Below are 23,820 nucleotides of genomic sequence, written 5' to 3' on the forward strand. Positions count from 1 at the left end.
TTGTGCAGGTTTTTAAATCACTGGATTACATTCATCTCTGCAGCAATCTGACTTCTTTAGCGACATGTATATGAGAAACCTGCTTTCTATTATTGAGGGAGGGGATGAGAGAAACCTGAGCTGCAGCTTCTCCTGGAGAAAGATTATTTCTTGGCTATGTATGTATGTAATTAGGTTTCTACTTAGCTTTTTACATAATGCATGAGGGAAACTTGAGACAAGGAAAGATTCACTTTGACAGCAGAGCAGCTGGAAGATGCAACCCGATGTTCACAATAACTTCAACTAACACTCTCTACAAGCTTAAATAAAGGTGCCACCACTGAATATTTGAGTATTTGGATGATTCACTACGGAGCCTGTTCTCTAAAACACTCCTACAGTTGAAACAATTTGCCAATTAAGGTGGAGGGTGGGGGAAAATTCTTATATCTGACCTACTGCATGTATCCCTGTGGATTACAGTAACCAAGATACCACAGGTACTGCATGACCTCATTCCTGTGAGTAACCTAGTTTCCTTTGTGTATGGTAACACCTTGACTGATTTTATTATAGTGGCCAAGAAACCCCAAACCTCCCTCCTAAAAATTATCTGCTACATTTCCAACATTCGTCAGTACTAAGATAGTATTGGACGCTATTAAGTGACCAGAGATAATGCTAAAAAATCTTTTAAACTCAGTGCCAAAGAGGTGTTTAATCAGGTTTATCTAATTAAGTTTAGAAGCACAAAGTTGTTCATTTCAGTGATTAATGATAACACCGCTCAGTACTTCGTGTTGCACATTAGCTCAGTCAGTAGGGACAGATGTTTTGTAACGTGTAATGTTATATAATAGTGTTATTTGCTGTCATCACGTGTCCATCCATGCTTAAATGCCTGTTAATTGACATATCTGACTGATTCTGCCTGGAGACTGTGCATTTTGCTTTTGGTTTAACCCCTCTGGTTGCCAAAGCAGTAAGATTCTGTTTACACAGCACCAATTAGATGAGCTCCAACATGTCGAATGTGTCACCGTCCGTGTGTGTAGGACACATTCGGAGAAGAAAGACAGCATGCATTGCCAGTTCCTGTGGTTGTTTCGTTTGTAGTGGCCTCTCACACGCTGCGTGTGACCACTGTTGTTGTCAATCACAGCGCTATTTCATCCTCGACTGAGTTTTGCTGATGAATTGGACAGATTCTTATAACACAGAAGACTAAACAACAGAATTTCCATTTAATATTTGTTATGCCATTTCAGTTTCCAACAACAGTTTCTACTTAGAAATCATCTATCTGCAGCTGTAATTCAGCTGTGATGCCACATGCAACCACACACACACACACACACACACACACACACACACACACACACATAAACACACACACACACACACACACACACACAGTTTTTATGTTCACAATGCAAATCTGGTCTTCTTGAAGGCACACTGAGTAGAGGGAAACAAGATCTGCTCTCCATGTCTTATAGGATTTTAATTCATATACACACATGTTTCCATTAAGTGCAATTCAAACTGAAATTTGGACTTAATTTCACGTAAGGTGCTTCCTATCAGCAGCATTACAACATCCTTCAGGCATCTTAACTATTGAAGAAACGGCAGTTTAAAAATCCTCCGAATTAAAAACAATTAATTATTGTATAATGACTGCAAATAGTCATGTGATATCCAAGTGAAATAGATGATTACTAATAAAACAGTACAACAACAAAAGTAACTTTAATTGACTTTGAAAACCTAACTGAAAAAGGGCACCTGTTCAAGCCAGATAAGTGTTCCCACTCTACATTTCTAAGCTCTCACTCAAACTAATACCTGTAATCTCCAAGGTTGCCATGACTTTTTTTTAACAATGAAACACTTACAGTCTGTGGCCCCCCATCGCCTCAGCTTTTTTTCTTTGTCTGATCTTTTGTCACAGTCGTGATTACCTGAACAGGACTGTAGCCTTGGGCTGTGCTGACATTCCCACTTTGCAACAAGAATATTAATCTAAAAGTTACCTTGTTTTGTGATTTTCAAAGTGAAAACATTGTAATGGTGAGTTTTTCTTTCTCCTGAGAAAGAGCGAGTGTTAAGGTAGCAATTAAATTTCTATTCATGGTCTGAGTGGTAAAAGCCTCCACCTGCTCTTTGTGTTTCTGCAGTCTATAAGCCTGATCGAGCGTGGCAACCCATCCCGCAGCCTGGAGCAGGTGTGTCGATGGGCCAACACGCAGCAGCGCCGCGACCCCGACCACGCTGAGTACCACGACCACTCCATCTTCCTCACAAGGCAAGATTTTGGTCCCGCAGGTATGCAAGGTACTGTATTTTTCTCGATCGAGGCCTGTGCAGACTGAGTGCTGATATCTGCTTCCATTCACAAAGGGGTTGGCTTCAAGTCTTGCCCAGGTAAGGTCGATGGAAACTTAAAAGTGGAGGCTGCGGCTGAGGTCGTGAACCCAATTCTGCCCATGGCGACCTCAAAGGGACATAATCACTGAGTAGCTTTCCAAAACCTTGCTGACTTGACATTGACGCCACCCTGGATATGAAAAATTGAGCTTGATATTGTTGAGGAAGGTTTTTTTGGCATGTAGAGAAAAAACAGAGTTTATCATTCATGAAAACTGTTGTTTTTTAGTCTTGTAAAGTTCAGTATGACTTTGTCCTCACTCACAAATAATAAGTAGATAATTGTCAACCCTAATATCACATGTATGCAGCTGTAGCAGGAGTACCATACATGTCAGTTTAGCGTTTGTGTCATGCTGTATTTCTTCTTTTCAGCCCTTCAAAACAAAATTTGAAGTGAGCAGCCTAACCGCCAGAGAACCTGGGCCCAGAATCAACAAACATCCTCTGTGCTCAAGTTCAATATCTTGCATTGACCCGTGTGTATTTTCAGCTTGTAAAGCACAAGTGTCATTTTCAGAGGACGACCCGAGGCTACCTGGTTTGCTTGTCACACCTCCAGATGTTGCCATAGCTGCTGTTTTGTTGTGTTCATAACATGCCCGGTTTCTATGGCACCTTGCTCTGTGTTGGGCTGGAACGGGTGCTGTGTCTCGGGGTCACGAGCAGACATCGCACTCCCTTGTCAAAATTTAGCTGTGAGATGGCAGATTCTATATCTAAATAGAAGAGAATCCACTCAGTTCAAGGCGTAGCCGCAGAGCAAATGGAAATTAAACAACTGTATGAATCCCAAATGAGTTCAGCTGATTGTGTAATCTGCTCTCCTGACTGATTTCCCATGCAGTTTGTTCGATGTTTGAGTTTATCGACCAGTCGACAGAGACCACCCCTCTCCTCACTCGTGACACCAGCAGTAGAGAAACTGATTTTTGACCCAAGCCGCTGCTGCTGCTGCTGCACCTTTTCGCTTCAATGTGCAAAGCTCCCAATGGCCTCTTCATGGGAATGTGATCTGCATTCTCCTGAATTCCCTTTTATCTGCCTTTCAGATAAAGGGTTAGCTTCCACCACTGCTTATATGTTTTGCCATTGCACACACAGCACTAATTGTGTCCATTTTGCTGTCATTTATGAACAGAACCATCAACCATCTGGATCAAAAACTGGTCTTAATAAAGTGTCATAATCATACTGTAGCAAAAAAATCACTGCTATGACTGAAATAACTTTGATATACATGCTTTTTAAGAGTCTTTATCACCGGCTGTCTGTCTGCTGCATTTTCTGCTTTTTACCTGCATGCCAAAAAGGTCTTCTGATATTCAGAAAGCATGAAATTACCTGAAAGCCGACAAAAGAAGGTCGGAAACCAGAGTGCTTCTGAACCAAACCAATTGCGCTAAGCTAAATTGCTGCACACCTCTTGATCGAGATATGTTTCATGTTTGTGCTTTGCTTAAAAGTTTGGTGTACTGTGTAAAATGTTGTGATGCTGGGCACATGTCTGCTGGGTAAAGATGACTGGCTTCCAGGCTTGCTGTTCACTTCAAGACTTTTTTTCTGTATATCGAAGAGATGTTCATGTACAAGCTGCCATGCAGGAGCATCAGGCTAAAACTCTTGCAGTCCATTAGTGTTAATCAAGATATAAGAAGATGCTTTTAAAGCAGGCGTGGGGAACACATGAGAAAGGCCATGAGACAGCCATGACGTTTTTCACTGATTAAAGCAAATAACATAAAATAGCAGACCAACACGTCCTTACGATTGGTAAAAGTAAAAGGCAAGGTAGTGTGGTATGTGGGGACAAGCTGGCGGTGATGAAAAAGGCCAATCTCCACAGTCGTTTCAGCTCGAAAACCTGCTGCACTGGATGAGCTGCAAGAACAAATGCTCTTGGATAAAGTTAACGCTCTTCGGCGGATTTTGGGTGCCCAACAAGCAGCTTTCACAGACCACAAAGACAGTGTTACACAGGCAAGTTTTGTGGTAATTGAGCTAAAAGATAAGAAGTTGAAACCTCATTCACAGGGAGAATTTGTGAAGGCGTGCCTTGTTGCAGCTGCGGAGCTTCTATTCTCTCAGTTTGTCATAAAGACTCGGTTCTGCTCAAGACTCTAAACTGTCTGAGAGTACCATCATCATCATCACTACCATCTGACTGACACCTCGCTAAAGAGACACAGTTCAAGCCATTGCATTAGGCACGTGTTTTAAGGTGTTGTACTACTCACATAAAGGCTTCTGTTTTCTAATTTGGCACGTCCATGGCTAGGTACATGTTACAATGGCTGAATGCATCTGGTTGTACACCTTCAATGCACCTCCAATGAACGTTTATTTGGTACATGATGTTACTTTCATGTAGTAATTCATCAGAGACATTTTCCCTCCCCTCCCTTCATGTCAATGGTTTGTCTCTATTATCTTGAGAGTGTTATTGCCTGAATGCATACTGCTTCTGATCAAAGGCAGTACATATATATATATATACAGATGTAGATCCATGGGTTTTTCATTAAAGATGTTGAAAGTGATGATCACAGCCGTGTCTCACAACCAGGGGGTGCACCAAGATTGAAACCTTCACGGTGACTGCAGTCACATCACAGACAGCTCCTTAAGTTCAATAATGTCACATCAAGAGATCATTTTCCACCTCAGTCATCAGCGCTGTATGAGAATTTTGTGACCTTCATTCTGGTACTTGATCATTAGGGCTGTGTGGTCTTTTCTGTTGCCCAGGTTACGCTCCAGTGACGGGGATGTGCCACCCACTGCGGAGCTGCACTCTGAACCATGAGGACGGCTTCTCCTCAGCCTTTGTGGTTGCTCATGAAACCGGCCATGTGTGAGTAATAGCATGACGATGAAAGCACCAGCAGAGTCTCACAGGATCTTACTGCATCCAATTAAGCCGATAGTTTTGCACAGTAACTGTAGTCTGCAATTAAAGGCAGAGCGCTTTAACAGGACTGTTGTCTTAATGAAACAAAGCATATGGTTGCCTCAGCATGTGCATGCAGGAGGATAAGCTGATTCAGCTCTGTTGTTGGAAGTGACTAAATAAATGTCTCACTGCCACGTACATTTGTATAAATACCACAGATTAGCATGTGTACGCCATTATTTACAGAAACCACATCTATTAAAATGTATTGATGTGTCATGTACACACATATACACTCAGTGTACACTGTCTTAGATACACCTGTACAGTCTAAGGCAATCCAATGCAACTGTTAACCATAAAGTCCACTTTTAGGACACTTATAACACTCAGCTTTTCTTGGCACTGTTGTAGGATTGCATTATTGTCTTAGGTGTTTCTAATATTCTGCCTCCTCATGTATGTAAATGGGAAGGACAAAGAAAAGGAAACCTCTCTCAATATAATGTAGTTCAGTTCAACTGAACCCTATTAAATCAATTATAAACATGTAATTTACACATTTCTGTCTAATACTGAACATTGTGAGCTTCTTAAAGACAGGCGTTATGGCAGAGCTCTTCTATTAGTATAGAAAAAATAGATATTTGATTTAAAAAAAATCCACATTTTTTAAACCTCGTAACCTGTAAAAAAAAAACCTGTAAAAATCCCTGCAATTTAACTTCTAAAAGCATTGAAATTAGCGGTAAACAAAAGTAGAAGTCTTTAATAGGAAATGTGTCTGAAGCATCAAATTTTTACTTTAGGTTTGTTTAAAAAAATGTATAAAGCTTGTAATGTGGCTTCGTTGCCTTTTGACAGGGTCAAGCTAGCTGTTTCCATTGTTTATGCTAAGATAAGCTAACTGGTTGCTGGCAGTAGCTTCATATTCAAAGTAAAGACATCTGTGTCTTGAAGTAAAGTTCGTAAGAAAATATATTTAGTTACCATCCACCTCTGTCCAGCTCTATGGCTCATTATTTAAGGTCAGTTTAGCAACAGGCTGCATCGCCTCTGTTTGCGAACTTGTCGATCTTCCATCTGACTCATTAGCAGCTTCTGCCTGTGGTCATGTGTTATCACGTATAACTGCTGGTCCATTTCACACAGGCTTCATCTCCCCTAATGGGGCTCTAAAGGCTTATGTAGAAACGTCTGCGACCTGTGCCCCCGCTGCGGCATGAACATCGAAAAACCTCACAGACAGACTTGATTGGCTGTCACGATGCACAAAAGAGCAGAGGAACAGGTCACCAACCTCTTCATCTGCTAACAGTGGAAATGGGGCAGACGCCTTGCTCTGCCTGTTGCTGCTCAGAGACCTGGTCAACAAGCATGACTAACTGATTGAATGCATCACTTTCACCAAACTGGACAAAACCAACACTGCAATGGTGCTTATGGTTCAATGCTTTTACAGTGCAGCCAGGCCTCCAGCACTGCATATTCCCCCCAGACTGACTGAGACACACTGTCGAAATGTGTGCATCTCTGTAAATGGGCCTTGAAATTGTCTGAAACTTGTCAGCTATATGACAAAATTGATGCCTGTTCAGAATTTAAAGAATTCTATGAAGGTTGAGACTGCTAGCATCAAGAAAATCCTTTATAAAAATGCCTGACTGATATGGTGAAGATATTGCCGCATTGCTTCACATTAATATATTCTTTAGTAAGTGATATAATGTATGCGCTCAGCTAAAAGTTTGGAAGTTTCACCAAGGAATCTCATTTGCTTATTCATCCAGAAACCTCAATCAGCATACAGACTCAGACGCTGATCCGAGAGATGATCCAAGAAAAGTTGGATGTTTAAATGCTGTGCTGTGTTTTTCATTTTTTACAGTAATTCAGCCTATTGTAGGTGTCAGGTGTGAAGCAAGTAGTTCACCTCTAAATGCTGAATTATTCCCAGCAGGCACAGGAAGTTGTGACAGACTGAGCTGCTCTGAGTTTGATGCTTCGTCATGCTTTATACCAGAAACACACCTTGCTGGCAGTGTAATTTAGCACAACTGCATTATTAGACATTAATTTAAAATGATTTCCTGCCATGGATTTCACTTCATGGCTTGGTATATATCACAGAACATCTCCTGTTATGTTTTTAAAAGCTGTTCTTGGTTGCAGCTTAGTGGAAATCAGTTTGCTAAGATGTTTAATTAGACCAAAGTCGGGCCTGAGGGCCAAAGTTAGCCCGCCAAAAGATTCAATTTGTTCCGCCAGATGTTTTTAGTAAAATAATGATAATACTAAAAATAATATAAATCACTGTTTATGTTTCATTTTTTGTGAGGTCAATTTCTCTTAAATCTAACTATTTCAAATAATGTGAGCTCGACGGGCGGAGTGACACTTTGCGCAGGAAGTCAGTCAGTTAAGGGAAATTGGGATAATAGTCCCCATTTTGCATTCTAAAAATACAACACAATAGACGTTTGGTTTTTTCGCCCGTGGCCCCCAATTAAGGGAAAAACTTTGGGCATCCCTGAATTAGACCCTACCTGATTTTCAAACTGATAAAGTCCGTTTTGTCATACATGGAGCGAAGCAGCCCGGTGTGTCTCCTCATAGCAGTCATTCTTAGTTGAACCCAGACATGACCAGCTGGGTCCTGTCTGTCTCCTCGTGTCTGCGTGGTTTCCTCTGGGAGCTCTGCCTTCCTCAGTCCAAACACATACAGGTCAGGTGAAATGAAACCAAATTCCCTGTAGGTGTGAATATGTTCTTCCACAGGTTTTACTGTGGCTCTGTGATAGACTGGCAACCACCAATTCTCTGCCTCTTGCTCAGACCTTCCATGACCCTAAACAGGATAAGGGAGGATAAAAGTTGTGTTGATATATTAAAGTAATCATGCTGCCCACAAGAGAAGAAATTCCCCCCTTAGTACAAAAGTTAAAAAACCTTTATTATCACGGTCGCATTGCACAAACAGACAACTGAATACTATTATAACAGGCCTCAGCAAACAAGTCACCACTTACTGAATGAGCACTGTGATACATGATAGTATGAAAACGTGTATTGATTTTCTTGAATTGGATTTCCTCTTAGCTGCACCGAATATTTTTAACATCTTTGCGCTTGTTGTTTTGATTTTCCAATTTACTTTGGTTCACTCTCACGGCTCTAATTTTTAGCCACAGCATGCAGCTGTTCACAGGCGAAAAGCTCTGAAGTCCCACTATATGCCATCTGTCCCGCTCTAAACTCACACAGTTAACAACCAGCTTGTGAACATACTAAAGAGCCAGATATTCTCCTTAAGAGTGGTGAAGACCAAAAGAGCTTAAAGGTCAGTATGTATTGAACTGTCATTCAAAAACACGACTGTAGATGAAGCTATAATGTTGCTCCGTATTTGCTGGCTTTGAAAATGTCTCAATAGCAAATAGCTTGGCTTCCACAGGAATATGCACTTTTGGCACATTTCAACCACCTGTATTGATAAATGTAATAAGGCCGATCTTCATCTTACGTAAAAACTTTTAGCCAAGGCTAACGTCCACACAAAACAGCAGAAAAGCAGACATTTATTCTATTAATACTGTTTTGCTGTAACCTCCAAAAGGCCACTGCAGAGGTTCATACCACAAGCTTAGAACTCCAACAAGACAAGGAAATGAAAGAAAAAACAGTATTTATTCATCATGCTCGTTATTTCTGAACACTCATTAAGTTGTATAGCTGGCAGGCAGCAGGTTTCATTCTTATAATTAATTCCCAAACCATCACTGAATATCTGTGTACAAAGCGTAAAGTGCTGTTTAGATTTAACTTTGTTAAATGTGTTGTCAGATCCCCCTGGTATGAGGCACGGCCAATTAGTGGATCTTACTGTATTTCCTAACCCCATGCCAGTACAAAGGAAAGACAGATGCCAGCAGCACCACATATAGCTTAAGTGCTGCCCACCGTCCGCACCGCTAGCCTCTGAGACTCAACGTGTTTTCTCATCAGTGATATCTTGAGTCAGTCTCTGTGAACAGCTGAAGCACGATCCTGGGGTTTTCTGTCCATATATCCCAAAATACATGAGCACCCGCAGCTGTAAAGGCTAGTTAAAACAACTCCCATGAGGCTTTGTCAGCATGTCAGTGGCGAATGAAATGTGATGTTAAAAGCTCAACCTGAATGTGGAAATTTCTTTGTGTTCAGAGTGCTTCAGCCAACAGAGCTGTCAGTGGGTGAAGCCTCAGAGAGCTCACATCAAGTTCGAACCCCAACTGCAGACATTTCACTTCATTTTAGTGCAACGGAATGACAGATGCTGGTAGCACCACATAGAGCCAAAATCCTGCCCCCCCCACCCCCGCCTTGTTCCACTAGCTTCTGTAACTCAGTGTAATCTGTCGTTGACAGTTTATTTCATCTGTCTGCCTGAAATGTGTGTAAGAATCACACTTATTTTGACAGCAGTTAAAAAAAACCTAGCTCCCATGAAATTTTCCCAGCATCATTTTGTTTGAACTGCTTCTTCTTTCCCATGACATGCTGTCCTCTCCTGTCATGTCTCCACCTTTTTAGCTGTGATGTCTGTCGTTTGACAGCTGTCATAGCACATTTTCATAGCTCGCCACTTGGCTGGTCTCAGTGTGTCAAAGTGGTGATGTTTAAAGGAATAGCTTGACTTGTTGGGAAGACCCGTATTTCTTTTCTTGCAGACTGCAGACAAGCCACTGCAATCCCAGCACAGTAAATATGAAGCTACCACTAGCATCCGGCTAACTTAGTTTAGCATAAAGACTGGAAATGGGGGAAAACAGTTAGCCTGGTTCTGTCTAAAGGTAACAAAATCCTGCAGCACTTCGAAAGCTCAATAATCAATTTGTTGTACCTCATTGTTCGCTGTTTCATCATTCCAGTCTTTATGCTAAGCTAAGTTAGCCGGCTGCTGGCGGTAGCTTCAAAATGAGCATTTAGATATCTGAGTAGCATCAATCTTCTTATTTGGCTCCTTTAACCTTGGCGGTTTGTTTAAGGCGTCTAAAAACAAACTGATCCAATACCAACTTCTTAACTTACCAACTAACCAACTAATTAATACCAGGACCCAAAATCACCAGTACTGATAGAGATACCAATACTGTTGCATCCTATATTAAAAGTGACGATGCTGGTCATCATTTGCTTACATTTCGTGCACCTCCTGTTCAATAAACCGTGTTTTTTTTCCACTCAGGCTTGGCATGGAGCATGACGGCCAGGGGAATCGTTGTGCTGATGAGACCAGTATGGGCAGCATCATGGCACCGCTTGTCCAGGCCGCTTTCCACCGCTATCACTGGTCACGTTGCAGCAAGCAGGAGCTCAATCGATACATCCAGTATGTTTATCTCAGCCTTGATTTCTTGTTTTCTCTTAGCACCATATTGGTTTGATGCTGCGTAGCTAATGTGTGAAGCAGCTCGATATGTTATTGATTTTTTTTAGAATGTTTTCCTATCTGGTCAGCTCTCTTGTTCCTCACATTTATGACTGTTATTCTCATCTTTTGCTTCAGTTCCTATGACTGCCTGCTGGATGATCCCTTTGAACACAAGTGGCCCAAGCTTCCTGAGCTCCCTGGGATAAATTATTCTATGGACGAGCAGTGCCGCTTTGATTTTGGCGTTGGTTATAAAATGTGCACCGCTGTAAGTCCCTCATGTCTGTAAATCCCCAAAATATTGATTCATCATCTCTGCCGGGGCTAAGCCTGGAGGGATCAAGCGTTTGGTTTTACATGTGTGTGTGAGTTTGTCTTGTTAGAAGGCAATATGAGGGGCTATTCCATAACCCCTTGATATCAAAATGACCAAAGTGCATCCCCCTGGTTAACATGCCATCCCCTCTACATTTCCCAGTGGCAGGAAGAGTGCAGGGTGTTTGGGTGCATAATAGTCTAGTCAGCCGAACTCATGGATCAATGGCTGTGAAATATCAGTAGCCTAGCTCTGCTGTGTATTGTTAAATCCATGGCGCTGTCCGTGGTGCTGAAGCAGCAGACGGATTCGTGATTCGTCTTTTGTCTGTCGTGGCTCGAAAACTGACATCCATTGAAAAGTTTGCTCTCATCTTGAGCCTGAGCATCTGCAGATTAAGTTCATCCCTAATAAGTTTTGATGCATCAAAGTTACGCACGATACAAGATGACTCAATCCCCATTTTTGTTATCTTTGCCACCATCTTGACTCAAAGCCTGGTGCACTCTTCTAGTTATTTGTTCATCTAGTTATTTATTTATCGCCTTGAGTCAACAGAATATGCTGAGGTCTCCTAGACAGAAATTTATTGCATGACCAGAAAAGCTGTTAATGCATTACAAGAAATGAAAGTATAATTCTATTATAATTCAGTTCAAATGCAGAACAACACATCAAGTCTCTTTTGAGAGACACTATGAGAGAGACACTTCCTATGGAAAGCTGAGTGTGATAGCAAGCTTGGATTTTCTTCCTGCAGCATGAAAAAGCTGAACGAATGAGTTTGTTTACTTGTGTACATTTTCATAATTGGTGTTTCCTCATTTAGTTCCGAACCTACGACCCTTGCAAGCAACTGTGGTGCAGTCACCCTGACAACCAGTACTTTTGTAAAACCAAAAAAGGTCCTCCGGTGGACGGGACAGAGTGTGCACCAGGAAAGGTGGGAAATGTCTCTGAAGCAGCCTTGAATTCCTGTGGTTCTTTTGTGCAATAATGGGAAAGTGGTCAGATTGTCACTGTCATTAGTCTGGACTTTTTGACCTTTCTTTCTGTCTCTTTTCTCCCGTTGTCCAAATTTTAGTGGTGCTTCAAGGGTCATTGTATCTGGAGATCCAGCCAGCAGCCTCAGGGCCACGATGGGAGTTGGGGCTCCTGGTCAAAATTCGGCTCGTGCTCCAGAACGTGTGGAGGTGGTGTTCGCTCCCGCAACAGGCAGTGCAACAACCCCCCGTGAGTGCTGAGGAAACAGCCAGCAGCTAAATAGCATATATGATCTGTGTGTTCACCCAACACATGAGGAAATTGTAAAAGTACGAACTTGGAGCTGCGTAGCTGGGCTGGATAGTGGCTCTGATTGGTTTTCTTGGACAAAAGCTTGACTTGAAATAATTTAAGAGTGTGAGGTACTACATGTATCTCTGCCATTTTGTAACTGTTTATACACTTAAAATTTCCTTAATTTAATGGCGTTTTCAGATACTTCATTTTAGAGCCTTCAGAATTCTGATCTATGGTGGCCTGTGAGTACACAAAATAATAATATCACATAGGAAATGGAGTGTTCTTTGCTATTAACGAATAGAAGTTTTAAAATTAATCATTAGAAATAGTTTGGGTTTCTCTGTCGACTGTGATCCACGGGCACCGGGCTTGTTTAATAGTGTTTCCTGTTTTCTGGTATAAACTCTGGATGTGCACTGATGCACTGATGTTTGGAAATAGGGTCCATTGTCAACATTACAAACTGCAGCATCGCTCTCATACACTTTTGTGATCGATTTGTGCAACATTTATTCATTACCCCTATCACATCAGAAAGTTTTGTTGAACATAAGGAATGCAGCAGGTGTATTTACACCAACATCAATAATGGATGTATTCCATTTAGGGTTTCCAGTTGGAGAACCCTGCATAGTGTCCGAAGTGTAAGGTTATATAATGTGAAAAAGAAAGAAAGTCAAGAAGCAGACTAAAAACTGAGAACAGCAGCTGTGTCCCAGATCCACACTAGATACAAACTACCTACAGTGTACACATGGCGTACTAATGATCATGGTTCACATATGTATTGTAATACTGTTTCAGCTGTTAGTATTCAAGTAAAATTCAACATACTTTACCAGTAAATGCAATATATTTGATGCAAAATGATGGAATGTGTGCCGAACACTGCACATTTAGACACCTTTCCTTTGAAGGACAGCCTTTGTAAGTTTGGAATATTCTGATGGAAAACGTCTTTTGGGGCGTCATTTTGTTTTCGTCACCGCTCAGGCCTGCCTACGGTGGTCGAGATTGCCCTGGCTCTGCTTTTGACTACCAGATGTGCAACACAGAGGAGTGTGCTGGCCCTTACGAGGACTTCCGTGCTCAGCAGTGCATACAGAGGAGCAACAAATACCACAATAATGTCAAGCACACCTGGCTCCCATACGAGCACCCAGATGGTAAGTCTGTTGAGCGAAGCAAAGTTGGCTCAAAGTTAGCTCAAAAGTTTCTTGCAAAGCAATGAGTGGATATATGATATTTGCAGACGGCTGATGTCTTTGTCAAATCCTGAAGATACCTGGATGAACCGAGGTGTGTGTGTGTGTGTTTGTGTTTGCAGAGGGCCGTAAGTGCGAGCTGAGCTGTAAGTCAAAGGAAACAGGAGAGGTGGTGTTCATGAACCAGGTGATGCACGATGGGACCCGCTGCAGCTACTCAGACCCCTACAGCGTGTGCGCTCGAGGAGAGTGTCTGGTACGTCTCTGCTAAAACTACATGCGCTCACAAAGACGAGCCTCGGCATGCTGTCAGACATATGAAAATAATCATTTGTGTTTGATGAGGTTTTTCCACATAAAACTTTACTTAAATTACACCTTTTCCCTCACTGAAAAGTCAAAAAGATAGATAGATTCATCAATTAAAATCTCATAGTAGATTGGTGTATAAACACATTTGATGTATTTTTCAGATAATACGAAAACACTATAAAATAAATCTTATTCAACAGGTCAACATTTTTATGCTTCATTAAACACATGGTGTTGCCAGTTTTATGCCAGAGAGCAGCATCCTCGTGCAGTAGAGCGACCATAATAGATACCACAGGGAGCCGAGTTTGGAAATGCCATTTTCCCACAGTACTTTAACCTTTACTAAAGTGTACTTTGACGTTGAAAACAGTACCCTCAGAAGGAGTTACGCAGCTATTTCATCATTGAACTGTAAATAATTGTGATAGAAATACTGCATACCTCTGCTCTAACACACAGACGTTATTTTGTCTCAATACTCACCTTGGACGTAAAGTTGAGACTTTTATTTTTGCGGACCAGCTGCTCGGTGTTTTGGCTACGCTCCTGCTATGTCTGGGTGTGTTTCCAGAGTGCATCATCATCATCAGGCTCTGAACCAGATGCCTGCAGCGTTTTCTCATGGCATCATTTTCCCAGTGTTGTCAGTCTGAGGTAAAGTCAATCGCAGTGTCGCCCTGATTTGATTGACTTTGTTGTCTTTGCTCTCCTTCTCACAGCATGTAGGCTGCGACAAGGAGGTCGGCTCATACAAACAAGAGGACAAATGCGGAGTGTGTGAGGGGGAAAACTCCCACTGTCGCACCGTGAAGCTGACACTCACTAAGACGCCCAAAAAGAACGGTAATTAGCGACTGTGTGGACGGGGCAGGGCTGAACTCTCTGCTTCAGATGAGTCATTATATAATGATGGTTGTCATCATTTAAGGTCAAAATCATTAATCCGGAGGCATTAAACACAATCCTCCATGTCTAACCACAGCCTGCACCCCACACTATCATCAAAGGACCCACATTTCTGCCTTAATGCCTTGATTCAGAGATAATTAGCTGTCATTACTGATCACAGTACACATTCAAGGTTCCCAGCTGAACCGTGCCATGTCTCCTTGTCATGTTAGGAATGCTGAAAATGTTTGACATCCCAGTAGGAGCCCGTCACATTGTTATTGAAGAGAATGAGACAACCCCTCATATAATTGGTGAGTTTCTCTTACATCATTTTCCAGCTATGGAAATATGTGGTACTATTCAAGTTACAGACTTGGCATGAATGTGTGTGTGTGTGTGTGTGTGTGTGTGTGTGTGTGAGAGAGAGAGAGAGAGAGAGAGAGAGAGAGAGAGAGAGAGAGAAACTGTAGTTGCTGGGTCATGTACCTTGTAAGACTTGCAGTGCAATTGCATTGCCTTGCACAGACCAGAGCACAGGGCCACCAAGTTCAACTTCTGTATTCAATAAAGAAGAACATTTAAGGGTCAGTTCAACCAAAACACACAACAATATAAACACTTTTGGCTTCATTTGTCCAGCTTTTGCAATATCCGCCTGTGCCTGCAATACAATGGAGGTGGAAGGAATTGAATTTGTGGCACTTGTAGGATTCAAAAATGAAAAAAGAAAAAAAAAAAACAGCAGCAAAAAGTCTTTCCAGAAACCTCCCTGCTGTGAAATGATTTTTTTTTGTCTCCGATAGCAAACATGCACCGGCTTATGAACAGGTGGCATTTGTCAGATTAAAACAAGCAATTATGACAACTTAGTGCTTTCAAGAGGAATCCAGCCGAGCGACCGTCTTCTGCACAACCACAGGCTGAAGATATTTGAGGAAAACTGCATTAGATTCTTATTTGCGTACATTGAATCTGTGTCAGAGTTGAGATGCATCGTAGCAGCTGTGAATCCACCAAGGATTACACAAGCCACAGACTTTTCCAGGCCAGCTTTCAGGCTTAAAGGGCATATTTAATACTCAAAGGATAGATTTACAGCCGAGTTTTCCTCTAAGAAATGAAACAGAATACAGCATACAAGGCCACACATACAGTAACGCTTCATTTAATAAAGTTTCTCTCATCTTGCTCACATGGATTCAGGCAGGTGGACAACACCTTGTGGATGGCACGGGAAAAGCAAAGAATTATTAAATGTATTATTATATTAATTCTTATTAATGATGAGCTTCTCCTTGTGCAGATTATTCATGTTTTGTCCTTGGTTGAGGGAGCTATGTAAAGTGGTTGTAAATCCCTTCATGGAGGATGGCAAATAGTCAAATATTTTAACTTCTCATCCAATTTTACCGTCCTGCTGCCGTCCACTAAATTGTTTTCCCACCTACCCGCCGGCTGAATCCATGTGAAGGTAATAACATACAGTACGTGTAGCCAGGACTGATGCCCGCTGAGGTGTTTGAAGTGATGCAGACTTACGTTTCAGTTGAGAAAAAGTCTCGTCTGAACTTTTCAACAGCTTTTCTAATGTGAAGGAGAAGTCAGCTAGCATGTCGTGCTGCGTCTAATATTCCCTCTGCTCGATAATCAAATCAGTGTGAGAAATAACCACCATTTGTTTTCCGTAGGAGCCGAACAAAAAGATATGATTTCTCCGAGTGGGATATATAATGTGAATTGTAACTGGCTGTGAGCTGAAATTAACACAGCTGATGAGTCACATCACAGGTGCCGTTGCTGTCACAGCGGTGTGAAAGGAATTCTTTTTTTTTCTGATTTGAGCTACACCGCTGTGCTAATGACTTTCAATTTGAGTTGCTAAGTGGGCGGAACACGATAAAAGGCTTCATCAGTGTGTCAGAAGTAATGGGAGCAGAGTTGTCTCCAGGTGTCAGAGGAGGAGTGACGGGCTCGTATCTTTCAGCTCAGAGCAGCTCGCCGCCGTGCGACTGCAGTTCATTCAAACCCTCCCTCTCCTCTTTCCCTCTCTGGCTTTTATTAGCTCATGGGAAGAAGAGATGACACACAACTTGGAGGAATTACTGTTGGCTAACCACAGCGCCAAACATCTCAGAATACATACTGACACGTTCCCAGCATAAAGGAAAATCTCAAGAGTCATGATGCTGGGATTCCTGCTCATATATTGAGATTTTTAATGAATGAAGCTCAAAACGACAAACACATTCTTTCCCACCACATACGCATAAAAGCTCTTTTTTTTCTCATTGCTGACAGCTGTGAAGAATCAAGTGACTGGAAACTTCATACTGAACGCAAAAAGCGAAGACGCGGAATCAAGGACCTTCATCGAAAATGGTTTACAGTGGGAGTATTCCATCGAGGACGAGAAGGAGACCCTTAAAACAAGTGGCCCTCTGCATGAGGGCATTGTAGTGCTGGTGAGTGGGTCGAGATCATCACTTTTCACTTTCTCCAGAGTTTCATAGTTTGTTTAATAGACTTTTGTTACTTCGCAGGTCATTCCCCAGGAAGAAGACACAAAGATCAGCTTGACATATAAATATATTATACACGAGGATCTGCTTCCACTTATCACCAACAACAATGTTCTTCTGGCTGAACTTGACACCTATGAGTGGGCACTGAAGAGCTGGTCCCAGTGCTCCAAACCCTGTGGCGGAGGTCAGTGTCTTTTGAAATGCATAAGCAGTTGAAGCTGTGAGTCATAGCTTCAATTAATCTATTCGTCGATGCATAGCAAGTTTTTCCAGATTTGCTTATTTTCTCTGCTTTTAGTTGTAAATCAAATACTTTTAGATATTTGACTGTTCAACAGGGTCTAGGAACATGAAATGGCCTTTTTTTTTGTTTGTTTGTTTGTTTGTTTTTTACAATTTCATGACATACACGAAATTGAACCAAAATGAATAATAAAGAGGCAGTTAAAGTTAAAAACACTTCATAATTCTGTGTTAAACTGTGTTATATGTCTGTGTTGCCTTGCTGGAAGATTGATCATCTATCATCATCCTTCAGGCATACAGTACACAAAATATGGATGTAGGAGGAAGAGTGACAGCCGTTTGGTACATCGTAACTTTTGTGAAACCAGCAAAAAGCCCAAACCCATCCGGAAACGCTGCAATGTCCAAGAATGCAGCCAGCCCACGTAAGTGACCTCCAAGTACAGATGTTACAGCGGTGCTTTTATATTTCCATGGCGAACTGCAGCCTACAGTTCCTCAAATGGCCACTTGAGGCTGGCTCCAAAAGTGAGCCAATCCCCATAGACCTCCATATTAAAATTTCCAACTTTAGAGCCAAAATAAACATGTCAACGCCAAGAACAAACTTCCCCCTCTTAGACATCTGTATAGGACTTTTCATAGAACTTACTCATTTAAATTATATTATGGCTTAAAGTTATGCATAATTATGGACATGGCTACTTTCAGTAACAGCTAGCCGCTTGGTTTCAGCACATAGGCTTCATTGACCCACCTCAGCTCCACCCACGCTCCACCTCTTTGCCAATTTTTGGCTTAGTTGGGAGTTTGGTGGAGTCAGGCACTGCCAAGATGGCGACGGCCACTGAGCATCATAGTAGCTCAACAGAAACCTGTGGATGACATTTAAGTCTTACACCATCTGGGTGATTCATTCAAGTGATTCATTAAAAGTGTTGATAATGGCGTCGCCTTCATATTTCCGCCCTCATTCATGTCATTTTAGAGGAGTGCTTTTCTTAAACTAGTGGAGAAAAAAAAAGGTAGCCTAATTGCGGTGTGACATGGAAACCTTTTCAAAGAGTCTGCTGTGCTGACAGGTGGGTAGTGGAAGAGTGGAGTCCCTGCAGTAAGACCTGCGGAAAGCTTGGCTACCAGACCAGGGTGGTGCAGTGCATGCAGGCGCTCCACAACGGCACCAACAGGCCCGTCCACAGCAAACACTGCACTGAGGATCGCCCGGAGACCAGGAGAGCCTGTAACCACACCGTATGCCCCGCCCAGTGGAGGACAGGGGCTTGGTCTCAGGTGAGCGAGGAGGACAGCCAGCTGCACCACCTGAGTGTTAGCTGAGCTGATTAGCTTTTATGATGATGTAAACTGGGAAAGCAAACGTTAGCTTAGCATTATTCAGACATTTCCCTCTCACTCTTAACTGCATGAATACTGTGAAACACACAGATTTCTCCATGTATTCATATGTGAATAAAGTACAACCACATTTATGTGTTACATGACTAAAGCACGTCAACCTTTTTAAGACATTCCTTAAGTTTGATGCAACCAGATTTAGCACATCAGTTTGTTATTTGAAACTTGCAAGTAGCTACAAAGAATTTTAAGAATGGCCTCATGCACAAGCTCTGTGATGGATTTCTGAACAGCTGCTGCAGCCAAGTCCTGCTAACATGTTTGCAAAAGTTATGCTATGCTGATTATTTTTGTTTCTATTGAAAAAACATAAGAACTAATTTGTTTATTTCAAATTTTTACAAAAAAAAAGAAAAGCAAAAAGATTCATTTTAATGTAACTGTGGAAATAATCAGCAGCTTATTTGTTTCTCTAAGCAATTTCCTGAGATGTGCTCATAGCAGGAGAACTTTGTTTATGGGAAAGCATTCCCTGCAGAGGGACAGTTGGGTACATAAAATGCAAATGAAAATCAATTTAAACTTGTATTACTTAAAAAAAAAAAAAAAAAAAAAGTCAACTTTTAAGTGAAAATCAAAAAGACCTGAAAACGATGAGTCATAAAAATATAGATGGATGATAGTTTATTTGAATGGGCGCACATATGTCATCATGATGATCAGTGCCACCGTTGACGTGTCCTGTCATAATCATGCCATGCCAAGCTTAAAACTCAAACACGAATGAATTATTTGGATGCACGTGTCAAGACTTGATTACTGAGCGTGTTAGACCGTTAGTGTGGCTGTAATTTAATGAATAAATAAGTGAACACGTTTCCTCTAGCTTCAACGTGTCCGTGTACTTGTATCTGTGGCAGTGTTCGGTGACCTGTGACGAAGGGATTCAGCAAAGACAGGTGGTTTGCAAAGCCAGTGACAACACCATCGGAGAATGTGAGGGCGAGAAGCCGGAAACAGTCCTCATTTGCAAACTGAGTCCATGTCCAGGTGAGATCCACCTACATGTAATAAGGGAACAATGTTCACCGGTTTGCTGCCTGTTACAGAGCCTGCCATCCTTCTGTTGTTTTGAGGAACGTGTGGGTGGTTGATGTCAGCTGCATGCTGCACATTTAGCCATAACCCTCTGGCTGTAGGGCCAAATAAGGACACCTCAACCCACACAGAAATTGTCTCACAGCCAGATCAAACTTAACACAAGGTTTGATCTCCACAGTGAAAATGGTACAACAGGCCCAAAATATTATCCCGCTGGGATAATACTTAGGTGAAAATTCTGTGATTGACTCCATTTTACTGTATGCTGAATCACAACAGGCGGTGTAGCTACACTTGGTTCTGAATGAACTGACAGGACAAAGAACCTTTTGAATACGTTCAGGAAACTGTCCAAACTAAAAGGTATTTCAGCTTGTGTCTAAACATTTCTGCACCGATGCCCTCCTACTCACTCCCTTCACAGGCAGCAAGTCGAACGCTGAGTGGTTTTTGTCAGAAACACAATGAAGTACAGTTTGTGTCCTTCAGCCTGCAGAGAGCACCAAGATTAGATACAGTTTTCAAACAACGTGTCTCAATTTTCTTACATTAGCAAGAGCTTTTCAAGAGCTTTTCTTGTTCTGTTTAATATATTATTTCGGAGTGTTTTTTCGCCTAATTTTGCCCTCCCCTCCAGGACAACCAGTGTCGTCTCTCACCGTTGAAACAATGGAAAATGCCACAGTAAAAGACGAAGCTGTTCACCAAAGGGCTCCTGAAAACCCTGTCCACAAACTCTCTTCAAGTAAGTCAATATGTTATTTGTTTCAGAATTCAATCACATAAACATCTACAGTGCAATTTTTTTTCTTGCTCCTAAAGATGTCTTCTCCTCTTTTGTTACCAGATGAGCCATGTCTGGGAGATAAGTCGATTTTCTGTCAAATGGAGGTTCTTGCACGTTACTGTTCCATCCCTGGATACAATAAGCTTTGTTGTGAGTCTTGCAACAAGAAAGAAAGCCTCCCCACACACACTCCTGACCTCCAAAACACCCCAGTGGCCTCACTTGAACCTGAGACCTCAGCTCCTTCTCATCCCGCATCATCCAAGGCTCCTCCACCAGCTACAACCCAGACCCCACCGCAAACCACTAAAGCCATCGGCAGACGGTTTCGCTCCACTGCCCCAGTGCCAACCACCGCTGCCGCTGCTGAAGCCTCGCCATCCGCAGGTGCTGCCCCGCCCCAGGGTCCCACCAGGGACTCCTTCCTCACAGCTGGGAAGGGAGACTCAGATCCGGGGCCTCTTCTACCTCCAGGGCCGCCACGGCCCACAGCAGACTCCAGTGGAGGTGCCTCTAAAGAGCACAGCCCAAACAGCACTTTAGGCCCAGTCGCTGCCAGGTCAAGAAGGGACGATTTAGGATCGGAGAGGGACTCGAGTCACAGAACCCTGTCAGCTCAGAAATGAACAGTGAGCGCCTGGTGAGACGGTCTCATACATCAACTCACTCTTTGCAGCGTCTGATAGACTTGCTGCAGCAGACATTTTCTTTCTTTTTTTTTTTTTTACAAAGATATTTTTGTTCCATGCCAGTGAACTTAGACCAGACCAGTGATGGTTACCTCATCAAAACTCCAGAGTGATCTGTGGGCAGCGTCGCTCTGCCCTCTGTGCTTCAAATATGAAACGGAAGAAAAAAAAAGTTGTCAGGTGCTGTAAAACTAAAACGACTACAAGACGTGTTCAAAATGTGATGACTGCATTGCTACATTCATGTTTTTATCTGTGTACAGTTGTGTAAGCCTGTTTTTTTCAAGTGCATTAGAACTACTATTGAACTTGTATTGTGAACATGTGAGGAGAGGTCAAAGGCCATGGTTCTGGAGGTGCACGTGTCAGCTGTGGAGACTAGTGTCCCACCAGAATAATTATAGACCCCGCCAGTGTTCACTTATAATCAATTAATATATTTCTACGTTAGATAAATATATATGAAATTTTAATGATATATTGAATAACAAAGTAAATTTGGGGATTAATAATCGACATTTTTTTTATTCTGTTTTAAGAATTAATACAGGTTTTAAAATAGAATTGCAAAAGTAATTTTAAAATATAGCCGCCACCTGGCACATTGGGCTCTTATTTCTTGGGTTGAGTTCACGCAATTTGAGCCATTGCAGCAGAAAAATAACAATAATAGTAGTAATAAACTGGTGTGAACAGGGTTCTGCCCAGGGCTTGAACACTAAAAAGCTTTTAAATTGTATTTTCTGTTATTCTATTTGCTTTCATCTCTCACAAGTTCTTGTCTGCTACAGTTTCCATGTCTCGATCCACCAGCAGTCCTGCTGCTCTAGTAATCTTTAAAGGCTCTTTTAAAGGAATAGTCTGGCATTTTGGGAAATGCGCTCATTTACTTCCTTGCAGAAAGTTAGATGAGACGATTAATGCCTCCCTCATACTGTGTGTGCATTAACTGTGGAGCCAGGAGGCTGTTAGCTTAGCATGAAAACTAGAGTCAGGGAGAAAGAGTTAGCCTGGCTCTGTTAAAAAATGTCTCTCAACGACTCTGAAGCTCCCCAATTGAAGCTTGTGTAATCTAAATATACAACTTTTCTTTGCTTTTTGGGAGTTGCATGCTGTATTTCTTGGAGTCTTGTCAGCGCCATAAGTTTGTTCGCCAAACTAGCTAACAGTGAAACTGTTCAAGAAACAGCTGCTGTCTCTAAAACCAAACATTTCAGGGTTTTTTTGTTTGCAGTTTTTTGAGGCGTCGATAGATGGAGACAGACGTTGCTTCACTTTGGACTAGAGCCAGGCAGTGTGTCCCCACGCATCGAGTCTTTATGCTCAGCTAAGCTAATCACCTCTTCAGCACAGACATGAGGGCCGAATCAATCTCATCATCTAACGCTCAACAAGCTTCTAAGCGTATTTCCCAAATTGTCTTTTTATGGATACATTTAGGATTTGTTTTATTAATCACTTAAATGTGATTAATCAGTTTAACAGCTTTTAAAATGTACCTCATTGATTAGAATAAAACACTTATGTCTGTAGTTATTCCAGTGGCACACTCCAGACTCCATAGTCATCACTCCTGGCAGGGAGCGTCACGGCTTCTCTGTCCCCGGTGCTCTTTTGTTGTTGTTTGTTCCCAATTCCAACATACTGGTGATCATCCTCACTGGTGAAGAACATCATGACTGTAAGCCGACCCCACTGTAGCATGCCCTCCGTCTGCCTCTGTGGAAGTCAGTCACGTACGCTTTAAAACAAAAAGATTTCAGAAAAAAAAAAAAAAACTCACTATGTTATTTTTTTTTTTTGTAACTGATATATTTTTCAGATAATAATGTATATAGTGTAAATTTCAAGTTATGAAAAGAAATGAACAACCGGGAGTAGAAGGTAAAGTGTGTTGCAGTTGGAAAATACAGGCGATGCTGTAAGTCTACAGGCTGTGGTTGGTCATGCTGTTGCACCATTCCTGCATTGCAGTTCATAACATCATTATGTTTATTGTATAGTTCTTGTATATACGAACGTGAATGAAAGCTTTAAATGTTAATATTTATTGAATTTTTAAGTGGTATGGAGAACAAAGTAAAACACATTTGAAAGAACGGAGATGTTTGTTATTTCACTTCCCTCCCTTTAGCCTCCATTTACTGCTGTTGTACTTACATTTAAGCTTTTTCTCTCTTGGCTTCCATTTTCAGGACAGTATGTACGAAGATGTGAAGAAAAATTTGCTGCAGCTGCTCTGATTAAGTGTGAATCTTCACTCTCAACTGAGCAGTGTAGATTTACTGTATCAATCAAAGTGGTATTCAGAATATTTTTACTGTGTGATGGAAGGAAATGAATCGGGCAAAATAGGCACATTCAAGCTCTTTATTAATTGTGTCCGCTCATAT

The 23,820-nt window shown here is 41.8% G+C and overlaps 1 protein-coding gene across 1 annotated transcript in view; it reads left to right on the forward strand.

The window, feature by feature from the left end:
• Window positions 1-23,526, forward strand: part of adamts14 (ADAM metallopeptidase with thrombospondin type 1 motif, 14) — a 45,092-nt gene extending 21,566 nt beyond the window's left edge. Inside the window, exons 6-22 of the mRNA XM_076760598.1 lie at window positions 2,163-2,319; window positions 5,161-5,266; window positions 10,533-10,676; window positions 10,854-10,986; window positions 11,864-11,977; window positions 12,119-12,267; window positions 13,312-13,484; window positions 13,646-13,779; window positions 14,558-14,681; window positions 14,960-15,040; window positions 17,028-17,191; window positions 17,270-17,435; window positions 17,790-17,922; window positions 18,580-18,787; window positions 19,771-19,900; window positions 20,589-20,696; window positions 20,799-23,526. Coding sequence (XP_076616713.1) covers window positions 2,163-2,319; window positions 5,161-5,266; window positions 10,533-10,676; window positions 10,854-10,986; window positions 11,864-11,977; window positions 12,119-12,267; window positions 13,312-13,484; window positions 13,646-13,779; window positions 14,558-14,681; window positions 14,960-15,040; window positions 17,028-17,191; window positions 17,270-17,435; window positions 17,790-17,922; window positions 18,580-18,787; window positions 19,771-19,900; window positions 20,589-20,696; window positions 20,799-21,364 — 2,790 coding nt within the window. The 3' untranslated portion in view covers window positions 21,365-23,526. The remainder of the gene's footprint in view (window positions 1-2,162; window positions 2,320-5,160; window positions 5,267-10,532; window positions 10,677-10,853; window positions 10,987-11,863; window positions 11,978-12,118; window positions 12,268-13,311; window positions 13,485-13,645; window positions 13,780-14,557; window positions 14,682-14,959; window positions 15,041-17,027; window positions 17,192-17,269; window positions 17,436-17,789; window positions 17,923-18,579; window positions 18,788-19,770; window positions 19,901-20,588; window positions 20,697-20,798) is intronic.
• The last annotated feature ends 294 nt before the right edge of the window (window positions 23,527-23,820 follow it).

Source organism: Chaetodon auriga, chromosome 20, assembly GCF_051107435.1.
Source record: "Chaetodon auriga isolate fChaAug3 chromosome 20, fChaAug3.hap1, whole genome shotgun sequence".
NCBI lineage: Eukaryota > Metazoa > Chordata > Actinopteri > Chaetodontiformes > Chaetodontidae > Chaetodon > Chaetodon auriga.